This window comes from Cebus imitator, unplaced genomic scaffold, assembly GCF_001604975.1.
Source record: "Cebus imitator isolate Cc_AM_T3 unplaced genomic scaffold, Cebus_imitator-1.0 Scaffold23, whole genome shotgun sequence".
Classification (NCBI taxonomy): Eukaryota; Metazoa; Chordata; class Mammalia; order Primates; family Cebidae; genus Cebus; species Cebus imitator.
The window spans coordinates 4,367,672-4,383,299 of NW_016107338.1; the positions used below are offsets into that span (position 1 = coordinate 4,367,672).

Genomic DNA, 15,628 nt, shown 5'->3' on the forward strand with positions numbered 1-15,628 from the left:
GGCCTAATTTTTAAATTTTTAGTAGAGATGAGGTTTCACCATGTTGGCCGGACTGGTCTTGAACTCCTGACCTCAGGTGATCCGCCTGTCTCAGCCTCCCAAAGTGCTGGGATTACAGGCATGAGCCACTACATCCAGCAAGTTTTTTATGAATTTATTTTTTAGTTGCTGTCTTCTCAGAAATCTAGTGAAAATGTTTATTATTTGGTTTCTAATTACTGTCAGCCGAAATATCAGATATTTATGTATATTAAGAACATTGTGGGTGCTGGATGTGGTGGCTCATGCCTGTAATCCCAGCACTTTGGGAGGCTAAGGCATGTGGATCACCTGAAGTTAGGAGTTTGAGACCAGCCTGGCCAACATGGCAAAACCCCATCTCTATTAAAAATACAAAAATTAGCAGGGTGTGGTAGCATGCACCTACATTCCCAGCTACTTGAGAGGCTGAGCCAGGAGAATTGCTTCAACTTGGGAGGCGGAGGTTGCAGTGATCCCAGATTGTGCCACTTCACACCAGTCAGGGTGACAGAGCAGGACTTTGTCTCAAAAAAGAAAAAACATTTTGGCCTTGCGTAGTGGCACATACCTGTAATCCCAAGACACTGGAAGATTGAAGTGGGAGAATTGCTTCAGCTCAGGAGACTAGCCTGGGCAACATAGTGAGACTCTGTCTCTACAGAAAAATAAAAAAGTTGAGTGTGGTCATGCATGCCTGTAATCCCAGCTTCTTGGAAGGCTGATGTGGGAGAATCACCTGAGCCCAGGAGGTCAAGGCTGCAGTGAGTCATGATCTAGCTACTGTATTCCAGCTTGGTAACAGAGCAACCTCCTGTCTCAAAAACAAAACAAAACAAAACAATATTTTGATAATTAAAATAAAATTTAATTTAGCAGTAATTTCTCTCCTAACTGAAATGAACTTTAAATAATAAATCCAGGATTGGTAGGTTTTTTTTTTCCCCCCCATTTATTTATTTGTTTTGTTTTTATTGCCCAGGCTGGAGTGTAGTGGCACGATCTCAGCTCACTGCAACCTCTGCTTCCCAGATTCCAGTGATTCTCTTGCCTTGGCCTCCCGAGTAGCTGGGATTACAGGCTTATGCCACCACGCTCGGCTAATTTTTTGTATTTTTAGTAGAGGTGGGGTTTTGCCATGTTGGCCAGGATGATCTTGAACTTCCTGACCTCAGGTTATCCACCTGCCTCAGCCTCCCAAAGTGCTGGGATTACAGGTGTGAGCCACCATGCCCAGCCGGATTGGTAGTTTTTATGTACCATCAGTGGCTACAAATAATAGTATTGTCAACTCTTGATTATCTATTCTTACAGTTTTGAGTTAGTTAACTTAAAAAAGATAAAAATTATCCCATAATCATATTTATCTCTTCTTGGAATGATATTTTAACATTATTTTTCTGACATTCCATGACTTCTCTCAATCTCAAACAAGTAAATTTAACTATAGAACTGATTGTCTGGTTTTTCTTATCAAGTTCCTTAGTTTTAGTTATTAAACTGATTTAGTGTAAATTGAATTATTGTTTTAGTTTGAAAGGCCTTCACTTTAAACTTTTACTCAGTTTGAAGGATCTTCTTTTTAAACTTATACTCAAGAATGAATTACTATGAATGAATAAGAATAATACTTAGTTCAACTCTCTCATTTTGCAAATGAGGCAACAAACCCAATAAACTTGCTCCTTTCACATGGTAACATTTGATTAGTAGTTTAGCCACAACTGCAATTGTTATCTCTAGACTTCCTGTTTATTTCCCCACTATACCCACCTCCCCTGCACTGTGTGCTTTGGCTATGCCACATAAACAATGCTGCTGATCTACCTGATGATAATCTGGTAACAAGAAGTAGATGTGATTATCATGTTATAAATAACAAATAGTATAGCATATTATAGATTTTTTTGACTTGAGAAAAATCTAATTATAGCTATTTTAGGTTTATCAGACTTCTGACTTTTTTGTCATCAATACTTTTACCTCTTTTAGAATTTATTGTTATTCACAATGGAATCATCACCAACTACAAAGACTTGAAAAAGTTTTTGGTAAGTAAGGTCATCTCAAAAGACACCAGTCTTTGAGAATACTTCTAACAAGAGCATTGAGGTTGGTTATTAGGATGTACAACACCATGTAGGTGTCATCAAGTGATTCCTTAGATAATTTCAAGAGCATGGTGGTTTATTGGACTTTTCTTTGCTAGCAGTAGAACAATTTTGTTTTTTAATATGAAAAGGAAATAATTAGTATTTGACTGTAATATACATGACAAAAGGCTCAAATAAAATTGGAATTTTGTAGAGACGTTTTTTGCATTGTGAGAGACTCATGTTTTTAAGTTCTTAGAATATATTAATATAAGAAGAATCAGGACAAACTAAATGAAAGTTATGTTTTAAATATATACTGTATAATAATGGTCATAGTGGTGACCTGCATGAGTGCTTTCTTAGGGTTGTTCAATTGAACTTTCTGCAGTGTTGGAAGACATAGTGTATCTGGGCAATATATTCAGTATAGTAGCCACTGTCCATGTGTGGCTGTTGAGCTAGTATGACTGAGGAACTGAATTTTAAATTTTATTTAATTTTGGTTAAATTTAAATAGCCACATACAGCTAATGGCTTTTTTATTGGACAGTAAATGAAGTGTATGTTCAGTTACACAGAGTACCACACTGTTTTGGATTCACTCTAGTCCGATGGTGACTTTAATTTTGAATAATGGGGTATGGTGTTCAAAAAATATTAGAAATTAGTGACATTTTTGAGGGAACAACTTTGTAGAAAAGATTTGTATGTCATGAATATTTTCTTAATTATATCTTTTTTTTTCTTTCTACTTACAGGAAAGCAAAGGCTATGACTTTGAATCTGAAACAGACACAGAGACAATTGCCAAGCTTGTTAAGTACATGTATGACAATCGGGAAAGTCAAGATATCAGCTTTACTACCTTGGTGGAGAGAGTTATCCAACAACTGGTATTAAGCCACACTTTTAAAGATAATTATGCCAGCAATAATTATGAGAAACTTTCTGAAAATTAAGTTTGATAAGCAGGAACTGTGCTATTCTTTTTGAGTATTTTTGGCTTTTGTTTCTCATATAACTATTCAACTTGAATAATTTTAAGATGCTGTTTGGTTTATTGATTCCCCCTACTCTCCACTTAAAATTCTACTTACTTCATTCTGATTTAATGTCATGAGAATGAAAAATAATCCAAAATCAAAGTGTGTCTAAAAACTATGCATATATACACACATCCATACACATCACACATGGATATGTACACGGTACACACAATGGAGGATTAGTTATCCCCTTGCTTCCTGTTCATTCGAGTGTTCTTCTCAACCAGTAACTTAGCACAATGATACCTTCAGTGAAACACAGTTTGTATTCTGGGATGATGCCTGCATGTCGGTGAGCCAACTAATTCAGCTACTTATTTTTCCTTTTGGGGACTTTTCCTTGGCCCTGAACCTCTATTAAAAAGCATTTCCCAGCCCAAGGGAAAAGCAGTATTCTTTTTGATTCCATCCAACATTCCTAATTAAAGATTAAAGATATCAAAGATCTACAGAAGTCTAAATTCATAGTGATACCTACATCCCTTTTCCCCACTCATAACTCTAGTTTTCCCATTTTAATGCCCAACTAAGGTCCAACCCTCACCCCGCTCCCACCTGCATGCAAATTTTATATCTGTAGCAAAAAGAGGAAGCAGGAAGATGGAGAATGTAGAGCCCTATTCCTTCCCTTTTACCCAAGGCAGAGTGGAGTAGTGTGCCTTTTCAGCCTTTTCTCCTTTCTAATAGATTTTGCCTTTTATTCGTTGTATAATCCAGTTTGTGTTCCATGGTGGTTCTTCCCTCTCCTATTTCGCGTTCCTCTTTTATCTGTTCTTGATTCCTGTAAGCCCTGTCTCTGAGGATTTGGGTTGATGGAGTTGTATGCATGTTAATAATTCTAATTGTATCTATTTATATCTCTTAATATCAAGGTCAGAAAGAGTGAAAGTTAACAGTGGTATACAATTAGGTACACCTAGTGGTGTACTAGGGCAGAGAATAGGTTTTAGATTTTGATCTTGAGATCTTTTCTAATTCTGTGTTTCCTCTGATAATTCATAGTATTATGATAATATAGATAGGTGGATGATGGAGATAGGATCTGTTGGTTGAGAAGTGTTCATAGCATGTACAAAGGGTGACTTTTTAAATGATCTGTTTTTGGAGTTGTTATCTATTGATCATATTTTGGTCGTAGGCTTGGTTAAAAAAGTGGGTCTTGGATACACCAAAGCTTAGGAGTAAGTGTTTACTTAAATTTTAGACTTGTTTATAAACTGGCACAAAAGAGCGTTTGTGTGAACCAAAAATTTCTGTGCTGAAGCCAGTATGTTCTAGGCATTTTTGACTTATAATTGATTACAGTAAAATTGCTAATACATTTTTTTCCCTCCATAGGAAGGTGCTTTTGCACTCGTGTTTAAAAGTGTTCATTTTCCCGGGCAAGCAGTTGGTACAAGGTACATATAACTCTAACAGTGACTAATGTATTTCAACATATTTGAGTTACATGTTTATTCTTCATAGACTATAAATGACCCTTTATTACAAAGGCTCTGCCCTCTTTTAGATATATTCATGTGACCATATTTTCACGTGCTCCTTCTTGTCTGTTGTTTTACCACTCTTCCATTTACCAGAATCCCTTAAGAAAGCGAATACAGGCTGGGGACGGTGGCTCATGCCTATAATCCTAGCATTTTGGGAGGCTGAGGCAGGTGGATCACCTGAGATCAGGAGTTTGAGACCAGCCAGGCCAACATGGCAAAACCCTGTCTCTGCTAAGAATATAAAAATTAGTTGGGCTTGGTGGCACAAGCCTGTAATCCCAGCTACTTGGGAGGCTGAGGCAGAATTGCACATGCCTGTAATCCCAGCTACTCGGGATGGTGAGGCAGAATTAGAGTTACTTTGTGAATTTGGATATTGAATATTACCTAATAAAGTTAAAATACTAGCTTTCTCTATATTTTTTGAAACATATGTTCTAGACAAATTCCTAGATAATTGTACCATCACTACTTCTTGTTAGGATATTTAGGCCTGATCGTGAAGTCCTAAGTGAGGCACCCTAAGATATGGTTTTTAATCTGAAGACAGGGTGACTAAGGAGAAGGTGCTACACCTTCCTATATTGGCCTTCTGTGCACAATCGAAAGGAAGGTTCCATTTCACATTACAAAGGAAAACAATTAAAATACACTGTTATAGAACAGGGGTTGGCAAACTTTTTTGGAGTGGGCCAGATAGTAACTATTTTAGGCTTTCTGGGCCATGTAGCCTATGTAGCAACTACTTAATTTGTGGTTGTATTGTGAAAGCAGCTACAGAAAATCAGTAAAAGAGTGGGCATGGCTATGTTACAAAATAACTGTACTTAATACAGTTTTTATTTGTCAACTATAAAAGAATTAAAAAAAAACCTGTATTAGGGCTTGGCATGGTGGCTCATGCCTGTAATTCCAGCATTTTGGGAGGCTGAGATAGGTAGATTGCTTGATCCATTGAGTTCTAGACCAGCCTGGGCAACATGGCAAAACCCCGTCTCTACCAAAAATAAAAAATTTAGCTGGGTGTGGTGGTGCGTGCTTGTAGACCCAGCTAATGAGGAGGCTGAGGCAAGGGGATCACTTGAGGCCAGAAGGTCAAGGCTGCAGTGAACTGTGATTGCGCCACTGCACTCCAGCCTGGGAGACAGAGCAAGGCTGATCTCAAAAAAACCAACCAAACAAAAACCCTTTATTTATAAAAATAACCCTGGGCTTCAGGTCAGTTTGCTGACCCTGATACAGAATTTAAAAATTTTTTTTGATATAGGCTCTTGCTCTGTTACCCAGGCCAGAGAGCAGTGGTGCGATCTTGCTCACTGCAGCCTCCATCTTCCAGGCTCAAGCAGTTCTCCTACCTCAGCCTCCTGAGTAGCTGAGACTATGGGCACGTGCCATGACACCTGGCTGATTTGGAGATGGGGTTTTGCCATGTTGCTCAGACAAGTCTTGAACTCCTGGGTTTAAGTGATCTGCCTGCCTTGGCCTCCTGAAGTTCTGGGATTACAGGTGTGAGCCACTACACCTAGCCCAGTACAGAATATGTTTTTTAAAAAAATTCTGTTTATCTAGTTCTTTTTAATATCTGAACTTGAGCTTGGGGGGAGAATTTAAACATTGGACGAGTATTGGCTCATTAAATTTTATATCATTAGTCCATTTTTTATAAAAATGGTTTAATTCTGACTGCTCTTCCAATTACAGGCGAGGCAGCCCTCTGTTGATTGGTGTACGGAGTGAACATAAACTTTCTACTGATCACATTCCTATACTCTACAGAACAGGTAAAATTTCCTCTACAAATGGAGTGCAGTAGTTATGAAAAATTATTTTCCTTAAGTTGTAATAAATGCCCTTTTGGTCAGATGGACATGTAAATATAGTTCTGTCTAGATATGAAAAATATTTGTTTTTGTGAGTTCTCTGATGATTAGAATTTTTTTCTGTTGTGTATCCTTAGCTAGGACTCAGATTGGATCAAAATTCACACGGTGGGGATCACAGGGAGAAAGAGGTGGGAAATGCACTCTGCATGGATGGGGAAGATCTTATCCTCTTTTGTTTTTTTCTTTACTAATTCTTTTGTTCTTGGAGTGAATGAATGTGCCTCTAAAAATGTGCTTATTTTATGGGGAAGCATATTTTGACATTTTTCTAATTTGCAGAGTATATTTTGTGTGTCTGCTTTTGGCATTTAGAAAAGTGCTTTTGATAATTTCATTAAAATTTCTGAAATTTGAGAAAATAGTTGAAATTCTAAATTGTTTTTTCCTTTGTTTTAAAATCATGTAGGATATGTGCTTAGATTAGGAAAAGAACATTGTGTGCTAGGTTATTTTAGAGTGACTAAGTGGTAGTTATTTGACTCGTTTAGCCTAACTTAACTGAAATATGTTTAAATGGCCTTTATTTTATGTATGACATGTTACTGTTAGATTTACATTTGCTATCTTGATTGGCTTTATTTGAATTTGTAGTGATTGTTCTTTTATATTGTTTATGTGTAAAGTTTAATTTTTGTTTTTCTTATTTATTTACTTGGATGTAACTTTCCATATTGCTTTTTTTACAGAGCAGCTGGAGGAGACAGGGTCTTGTTCTGTTGCCCAGGCTGGAGTGTAGTGCAGTGGTGAGGTCATACGTCACTGCAATTTTAAGCTCTTGGGCTCAGGCGATCTTCCTGCCTCAGCTTCTCAAATAGCTAGGAATACAAGTGTATGCCATCATGCCCAGCTAATTCTTAGACAGGGTTTTGCTGTCTCAGCCAGGCTGGAGTGCACTGGCTCAGTCATGGCTCACTGCAGCCTTGACTGCCTGGGCTCAAGTGATTCTCCCACCTCAGCCTCCTGCAGGGACCACAGGCATGTGCCACCAGCCCCACCTAATTTTTTATTTGTAGAGAGGAAGTCTCGCTATGTTGGCCAGGCTATTCTCAAACTCTTGGCCTCAAGGGATCCTCCCACGTCAACCTTCCAAATTACAGAGATTATAGGAATGGGCCATTGTGCGTGGCTCCTAGCTAAGTGTAAATTTTTTGTAGAAATGGAGTCTTGCTATGTTGCACAGGCTGCTCTTGAACTCCTGGACTCTACCCAGCTCAGCCTCCCAAAGTGTTGGTATCATAGGCGTGAACCATTGTGCCCAGCCCAGAAGTGTTCTTTTCATTTAAACAGACATTGATACCTCAATTTTTTTTTTTTTTTTTTACTTTTTTTATTGATTGATTGATTGAAACAGAGTCTCACTCTGTGGCGTGACCTTGGCTCACTGCAACCTTCACCTCCCGGGTTCAAGCGATTCTCATGCCTCAGCCTCCTGAGTAGCTGGGACCACCAGTGTACACCACAACACCCGGCTAATTTTTGTATTTTTGGTAGAGATGGGGTTTTGTCATTCTGGCCAGGCTAGTCTCGACCTCCTGACCCCAGTTGATTTGCCCGTCTCAGCCTCCCAAAGTGCTGAGATTATAGGCGTGAGCCACTGTGCCTGGCCTCACATTCTTTTACATATTTTAATTAAATATACTTTGTTATTTGAAGAATGAAATTATCAATATTTAGAGGAAAAAACACTGTGAAACTCAAGCCTGTTAGGACATTTTATAAGCAAATGCAGTTGCATTTATTTTTTTAAAATGTTGAGCTCTCTTTTTACATGTTTTTTAATTCACTTTTTTGTTTTTGTTTTTGAGATGAAGTCTTGCTTTGTCACCCAGGCTGGAGTGCAATGGCATGATCTCAGCTAACTGCAGCCTCTGCCTCCTGGGTTCAAGCAATTATCCCACCTCAGCCTCCGGAATAGCTGGGACTACAGGCGTGTTCCACCACACTCAGCTAATTTTTTGTATTTTTAGTGGAGAGGGGGTTTCACCATGTTGGCCAGGCTGGTCTTGAACTCCTGACCTCAAGTAATCCACTTGCCTCAGCCTCCCAAAGTGCTGGGATTACAGGTATGAGCCACTGTGCCTGGCCTCAGTTTTTTAAACATATAATATTTACTCTTTTTCATGTAGTTTTATGAGTTTTGTCAGCTGTGAAGTTGTATAACTACCACCACAATCAAGATACAGAACAATTTCATCACCTAAAAAGTTCCCTCAAGCTGTCCTCTGTAATCAACCCTTGTCCCATTCCCAGCCCTTGGCAAACGCTAGTATGTTATTTTTCTATAGTGTTACCTTTTCTTGGACGTCATCTTATACTTATTTTTTAAAGTTTGGCATCTTTGCTGTTAAATATGAATGGCAAAAGTTACTTTGTTTTCATGGCTAAATCATCAAGTAGTCACAGATGGTGGAAAACTTTGAATATACTTTTTTTGGCTTTTATTATTTTTAATAGATATATATTTATGTAGCGTAGTATATTTCATTTTTTTTTTTTTTTGAGATGGAATTTCGCTCTTGTTGCCCAAGCCGGAGTGCAGTGGCATGATCTCGGCTCACTGCAACCTCTGCCTCCTGGGTTCAAGCAGCTCTCTTGCCTCAGCCTCCCAAGTAGCTGGGATTACAGGCATGCACCACCACGTCCAGCTAACTTTGTATTTTTAGCAGAGACAGGGTTTCTCCATTTTGGTTAGGCTGGTATAGAACTCCTGACCTCAGGTGATCCAACCGCCTTGGCCTCCCAAAGTGTTGGGATTACAGGCGTGAGCCACCATGCCCATCCTGGTGATGTGGTATATTTCAGTACATGTATAAAATGTATAATAATCAACTCAGCATAATCAGCACATTTGAATATACTTTTCTAATAATTATTAAGTCTGTCTTTATATGTGCATTTTAAAAGGATAGATAAAATACCAGTTTTTATAAGTATACTTGTGATGTTCTCCGGCTGTTGTTTCCATAGTTCTAAGTTCTGTTATGTCTTGGCCTTGGAGAAAAGTGCATTTTTGTCCCTAGGACATTTATGTAGTCTTCAACTAATAGATTTTTTTCCTATATTAGGCTAATTTATAAAACTTTAGTATTCCAGTCTTGATGAAAAAAGTTATTAATGTCTTGACAAATTGAGATATCATAATTCTGAAATACAAGAATTAAACGGATATTAGCTTTGCAAAAGGACCCTGCTTTATCCTGACTTAAAGGAAATGTAAGAAAACCCAAGTTAAAGAAAGGAGAGTTTCTTGTTTTATAAATTTTATCTCTAGCAGTGGGTGCCACATATGATAATACCATGATTAGAGAGTGATATGCATCTTTGTTTTGTTTTAAAAGCAGAATTAGTGGAGACTAAAACTTGATTTGTTATGCTGACTTGCTGCTAAAATCTAGTGAGGTTTTGTTATGATATAATAAAAATTAATTTGCTGCTAGCCTTCATTTTCTTTTTTCTTTTTTTTTGGAGACAGAGTTTTTGCTCTGTTGCCTAGGCTGGAGTGCAATGGCACAATCTCGGCTCACCACAGCCTCTGCCTCCTGGGTTCAAGTGATCCTCCTGCCTCAGCCTCCTGAGTATCTGCGATTACAGGCGCCTGCCACCATGCCCAGCTAATTTTTGTATTTTTAGTAGAGATGGGGTTTCACCACGTTGGCCAGGCTGGTCTTGAACTCCTGACCTCAAGTGATCCATCTGCCTTGGCCTCCCAAAGTGCTAGGATTACAGGCATGAGCCTCTGTGTTCATTTTATTTTCATTGCACAATTTTGATATTTTAAATTTTTGTGATAATTATGGGTCCACAGCTTTTATGTGTTAAGATCATCAAGGTTTGTATAAAGTTAAAATTAATTTATGCTTTTGATTAAAAAATTAATATTAAGGAATTACTTGTCTTCTACCTGGAAAAGAAATATTATATTAAAAAACATATAATGTAGCACTTTTACCTGCCACACACTCTTTGATAGTTGCTACTTCACTGTACACTTTTTTTCTGTTTTTATTGGCTTATTGCATGGAAATAAGGTGATCTACCTGGCTTTTTAAATTTGCTAAAATTGTTTTGTGTTGCTATGGTTTTTTAGGATTTTTTAGAAAATTATGCATATTTCTACATTGGACATGATTTTCTACATGTTTGCCAATTCATGTTAACTATATGCTTTAGGCAAAGACAAGAAGGGAAGCTGTAATCTCTCTCGTGTGGACAGCACAACTTGCCTTTTCCCAGTGGAAGAAAAAGCAGTGGAATATTACTTTGCTTCTGATGCAAGGTGAGCTTCCTTGGTTGATTCAAAGAGATTTTTAGTAAAACTTGTCATGCTACAGGAAACCAAGAAGTCATTGTGTATTAGTCTAGTTGTGCTCTGTGAGGGAACATTTTTAATTAAAGAAATATAGATGACCATTTTGGAGATGGGGCTACAAGGACACTTTTTCTCTCATTTCAAAGCATGTAGGTCAGTTTATCAAGAACACTTGAGAGAATACTCCCTGAGACTTGTTGCAGTGTATTTTAGAGGTCTTACATTTTTTCCTTATTTCAGGAGCCTTATCTAGGTTTTATAGGGAGGAGATTCTAGATTAGAGAGTAAAATGGCTTAGTTAGTATCCCAGTCATTATAGCATAGTTGCTAAACTATTTTAGTTTTATTGTAATGTAGATACTTATCTTTTACATTTAGAATTAATTGCAGTATAATCACTTTTATAAAGGGATAGTAGTAGACTAAGACATATTGAGGGAAAATGCAGGGGGATGTTTAAATGCATTTATAAATGAAATAGTAATGAGGATAAAATAAAATCACCCAAATTGCAAACAAGTATTCGAGTCATTCCCTGTGCCTGAAAATAAGAGAAAATAATAAAAATGAGAAAATACTGCCATTTAGGACATCAGGGAATGTATTATCTCAGTGGGAAAACAAGCTTCACTCTTTAATATTTTTACAGGTGTGTAGTCAGGGCTAAGATATGTAAGATTACACAGTTGACAGTTATGGCTTAAATACATTGGAATTGCAGAAACGTATCAGCCTTTTCTCATTCATTTATATATTCATATTGAACACTCTGAGTAAAGCCATATGGTAGCCTCAGGAGATAATGGTGAGTAAAAATAAAAATATTAGTTGTCCTTAAGGAGCTCTTCGTTAATAAGGAGGCAAATTTTAAACAATAATCATACAAGTGTAGAATTCCAACTGTGACAAGAGCTGCAGAATGCGAGTAACAGAGAGATTTACCCTCCGGTGGGTAAATTTCTTTAAGGGAACGATGTTTGAACTGAGAGTTAAGGAGAGATCAGGAATTAATTAGGTGAAGAGGTAGAGGGAGGAACATTCATTCTTTGTGAATGGCTCAGCCTGTGAGAGTTCAGGATGACTATGAGTGTGGCTGTAATAGAGAGTGAGAGGAAGCTTGGTGGGAGAGGAAGCTGGAGAAGGAGCCATAGGGATTACGGTAAGGCACTTTGATGTCTCTCTAAGGGCCAAAGGGAATCTGTCAGATGATTTGTTGAGTGAAGGAGAAATCTTTATTAGAGCTGTTGCCTTTTAATATCAATTTTGGCAGAAATGGAGAAGGGATGGAGAGAGATTAAGAGAGAAAGTGGTTGGACAAATTGGGAGGTTGCTGCAGTAGTCCAGCCAGGGAGCCGATGGGAACTTGAATTTTCTGGTGGACATAGAAGCTTTGAGAATATTTGGAAGTTAAAATTTCAGGATTTAGTGATGGATAGAATGAGGAGGAAATAACCGTGCTTTCTGATCCGATCTGTTTGGTTTAGGTTGCTGTGCAGAGATCCTTTTATTTTTTTTCTGCAGTGACTGCCTTCCCCATACTTTCCTATAGGGGATGGCATTAGTAACCAGAAAGTTCTCTGATATACTGCAGAGTAATAGAGTTTATATTGAAATTTGGTTCTCGTATCCAAATGATAGTTTCATTTGTAATAATGATCTTTGGTTATTGATTGTAATATCTCCTTGAAAATTTTATAGTGCTGTCATAGAACACACCAATCGTGTCATCTTTCTAGAAGATGATGATGTTGCAGCAGTAGTGGATGGACGTCTTTCTATCCATCGAATTAAACGAACTGCGGGAGATCACCCTGGACGAGCTGTGCAAACACTCCAGATGGAACTCCAGCAGATCATGAAGGGTAAAAGTTTTTGTCATGTTATAGACAAAAACTGAATATATTCTACTTATTTTCCAAGCATATTGAATCTAATAATGAATGATGAGTAGAATCTTCCACATGATTAGTGAATAGTGAAGGGACAACTCTAGGAAAAGGGATGATTCTTTAGAGAAATTGTTTGCTGGTTTTACAGTTGTCTTCACACTAAAGATTTGTTATTTCTAACATGAAAAAGAGATTATTAGCACTTGATACTTTATTTTTATTTTTTATTTTTTTTAGAGATGGGTTTGACCATGTTGGCTGCGCTGGTCTGGAACTCCTGACCTCAGGTGATCCACCCGCTGTGGCCTCCCAAAGTGCTGGTATTACAGGTGTGAGCCACTGCGCCCGGCCAACACTTGATACTTTAAAGATACTTTATAAACATAAATATAGTTCATGTTCTGTTCCTTTTTATTGTCTTTGTGATTTAGTTTTCTTACATATAACATGGGGATAATAGAGCCTACCTCATTAAGGTTGTTTTGAGGATTAAGAAGCTATTATATGGCCAGGTGCAGTGACTCATGCCTGTTATCCCAGCACTTTGGGAGGCTGAGGCAGGCTGATCACCTGAGGTGGGGAGTTCCAGACCAGCCTAACCAACATGGAGAAACTCCGTCTGTACTAAAAATACAAAAATTAGCTGGGCGTGGTGGCGCATGCCTGTAATCCCAGGCTGAGGCAGCAGAATCACTTGAACCTGGAAGGCAGGGATTGTGGTGATTGAACCTGGGAGGCAGGGATTGTGGTGAGCCAAGATTGCGCCATTGCGCTCCAGCCTGGGCAACAAGAGCGAAACTCCATCTCAAAAAAAAAAAACCAACAACAACAATTATGTATAAAGCTCTTAAAATAGTGCCTGACACACTTAGTCCTATGTGATATTTGCTTCTGTTAACTATTATTGTTGTTACGATTTGGATTTTAATTTTCTTCCTTTCTGATAGGATTGTGATAGGAATAAAAACTAACATTGGCCAGGCATGGTGGCTCATACCTGTTATCCCAGCACTTAGGGAGACCAACGTGAGAGGATCACTTGAACTCAGGAGTTTGAGACCAGCCTGGGCAACATGGCAAAATCCTGTTTCTACTGAAAATACAAAAAAATAATTATGGGCATGGTGGCACGTGCCTATAGTCCCAGCTAATGGGGAGGCTGAGGTGGAAGAGTCGCTTGAACCCAAGAGGCAGAGGTTGCAGTGAGGCAAAATCGTGCCATTGCACTCCAGCTTGTGTGACAGTACAAGACTCTGTCTCACCTAAAAAAAAAAAAAAAAAAAAAAAAAAGCCGGGCATGGTAGTGCTCCCCTGTAGTGCCAGCTACTCAGGTGGCTGAGGTGTGAGGATTGCTTGAGCCTAGGAGATCAAGGCTGCAGTGAGCAGTGACTGTGCCACTGCACTTCAGCCTCGGTGACAGAGTGAGACCCTGTCTCAAAAAAAAAAAAAAAAAAAAAAGAAATAACATTTATTGCCTAACTCTGCTATATGTCAAATTCTCTGCTTTATTAATCCACAGTGTGAAGTAACTGCTCTCTTATTTTATAGATTAGATAGTAAAGGATAGAACTACAATTTGAATGTAAGTTGCACTCTAGAACTTAAAGCTTGTCTCATTTGGCTGGGGGTGGTGGGTCACGCCTGTAAATCCCAGCCCTTTGGGAGGCTGAGGCAGGTGGATAATGAGGTCAGGAGTTCGAGACCACCCTGACCAATATGGCAAAACCCTGTCTCTACTAAAAATACAAAAAATTAGCTGGGCATGGTGGCACATGCCTGTAGTCCCAGCTACTCAGGAGGCTGAGGCTGGAGAATCCCTTGAACCCAGGAGGTGGAGGTTGTAGTGAGCCAAGATCGTACCACTGCACTCTAGCCTGGATGACAGAGTAGAACTCCGGCCAAAAAAAAAACAAACAAACAAAAAAACAAAACAAATGCTTGTCTCATTCTCTTGTTTTAACTGCACATTTCAAGTATGAAGTTAATTAAAAGTGACTTTTACTCTGTTCTTATTTTTTTCCCACGTAGGAGTAAAATATGTTCACCCAATCTTTTAGGCAGTCATATAGTCATATATAAATGATTTTCTCTATTGCATGACCTTTTATTATATTTAATTTACCAAGATTATATTAAAGGAGAGAGACTTTTAGTTGTGTACAAATTCTTTCTTATTCTTTTTGTTTTAATTATATAATTTCTATTACTGTAGGCAACTTCAGTTCATTTATGCAGAAGGAAATATTTGAGCAGCCAGAGTCTGTCGTGAACACAATGAGAGGAAGAGTCAACTTTGATGACTATACTGGTAATTACATATGAATTATTTTTTTATTTCAGTGTCTCTTATAGGAGGTGCCATTAACAACCTGAAAGTTCATTGCCCTTAATAGACTTGTAGAACAACTATAACTGCCAGCCATCAGTAGAGCCCAGCCATCTTGGAAAAAGTTGTTTAGTGTATGATTCTACCTATATAAGATCTAGAGTAGTCAGATTCACAGAAACAGAAAGTAGATTAATGGTTACCAGGGGCTGTGGAGAGGGGAAATGGGGAGTTATTGTGTAAAGAGTACAGAGTTTCAGTTGTGGGATGATGAAGAAGTTACAGAGATGGATAGTAGTGATGGTCGCACAATAATGTGAATGTGCTTAATGTCGTTGAATTGTACATTTAAAAATAGTTAAAATGGTAAACTTTATGTATTGGTCACCCATTGTGTACCAAGGAGTGTCCTAGGTACTGTGAATTCTAAGAAGAATCAGACCTGGCCTCGTTGCTGGGCAGCTTACACATATCTGCCTAGCCTAGGTTTCCTTTCTTGGTGCATGCATGAGTAAAAGCGTAAACTTCCCCAGAGGTCTTTCAGGTATTTGCTTGATTTTTTTTGGATAGC

The 15,628-nt window shown here is 38.3% G+C and overlaps 1 protein-coding gene across 2 annotated transcripts in view; it reads left to right on the plus strand.

Moving 5' to 3' along the window:
• Nucleotides 1-15,628, plus strand: part of GFPT1 (glutamine--fructose-6-phosphate transaminase 1) — a 66,411-nt gene that overhangs the window by 27,201 nt on the left and 23,582 nt on the right. The window contains exons 5-12 of one of the 2 annotated variants that reach the window (XM_017522083.2): nucleotides 2,011-2,069; nucleotides 2,873-3,007; nucleotides 4,499-4,560; nucleotides 6,352-6,431; nucleotides 6,608-6,661; nucleotides 10,704-10,809; nucleotides 12,541-12,704; nucleotides 14,944-15,039. In XM_017522083.2, the coding sequence (XP_017377572.1) occupies nucleotides 2,011-2,069; nucleotides 2,873-3,007; nucleotides 4,499-4,560; nucleotides 6,352-6,431; nucleotides 6,608-6,661; nucleotides 10,704-10,809; nucleotides 12,541-12,704; nucleotides 14,944-15,039 (756 nt within the window). The remainder of the gene's footprint in view (nucleotides 1-2,010; nucleotides 2,070-2,872; nucleotides 3,008-4,498; nucleotides 4,561-6,351; nucleotides 6,432-6,607; nucleotides 6,662-10,703; nucleotides 10,810-12,540; nucleotides 12,705-14,943; nucleotides 15,040-15,628) is intronic. The other variant, XM_017522084.2, reaches the window with a different exon arrangement.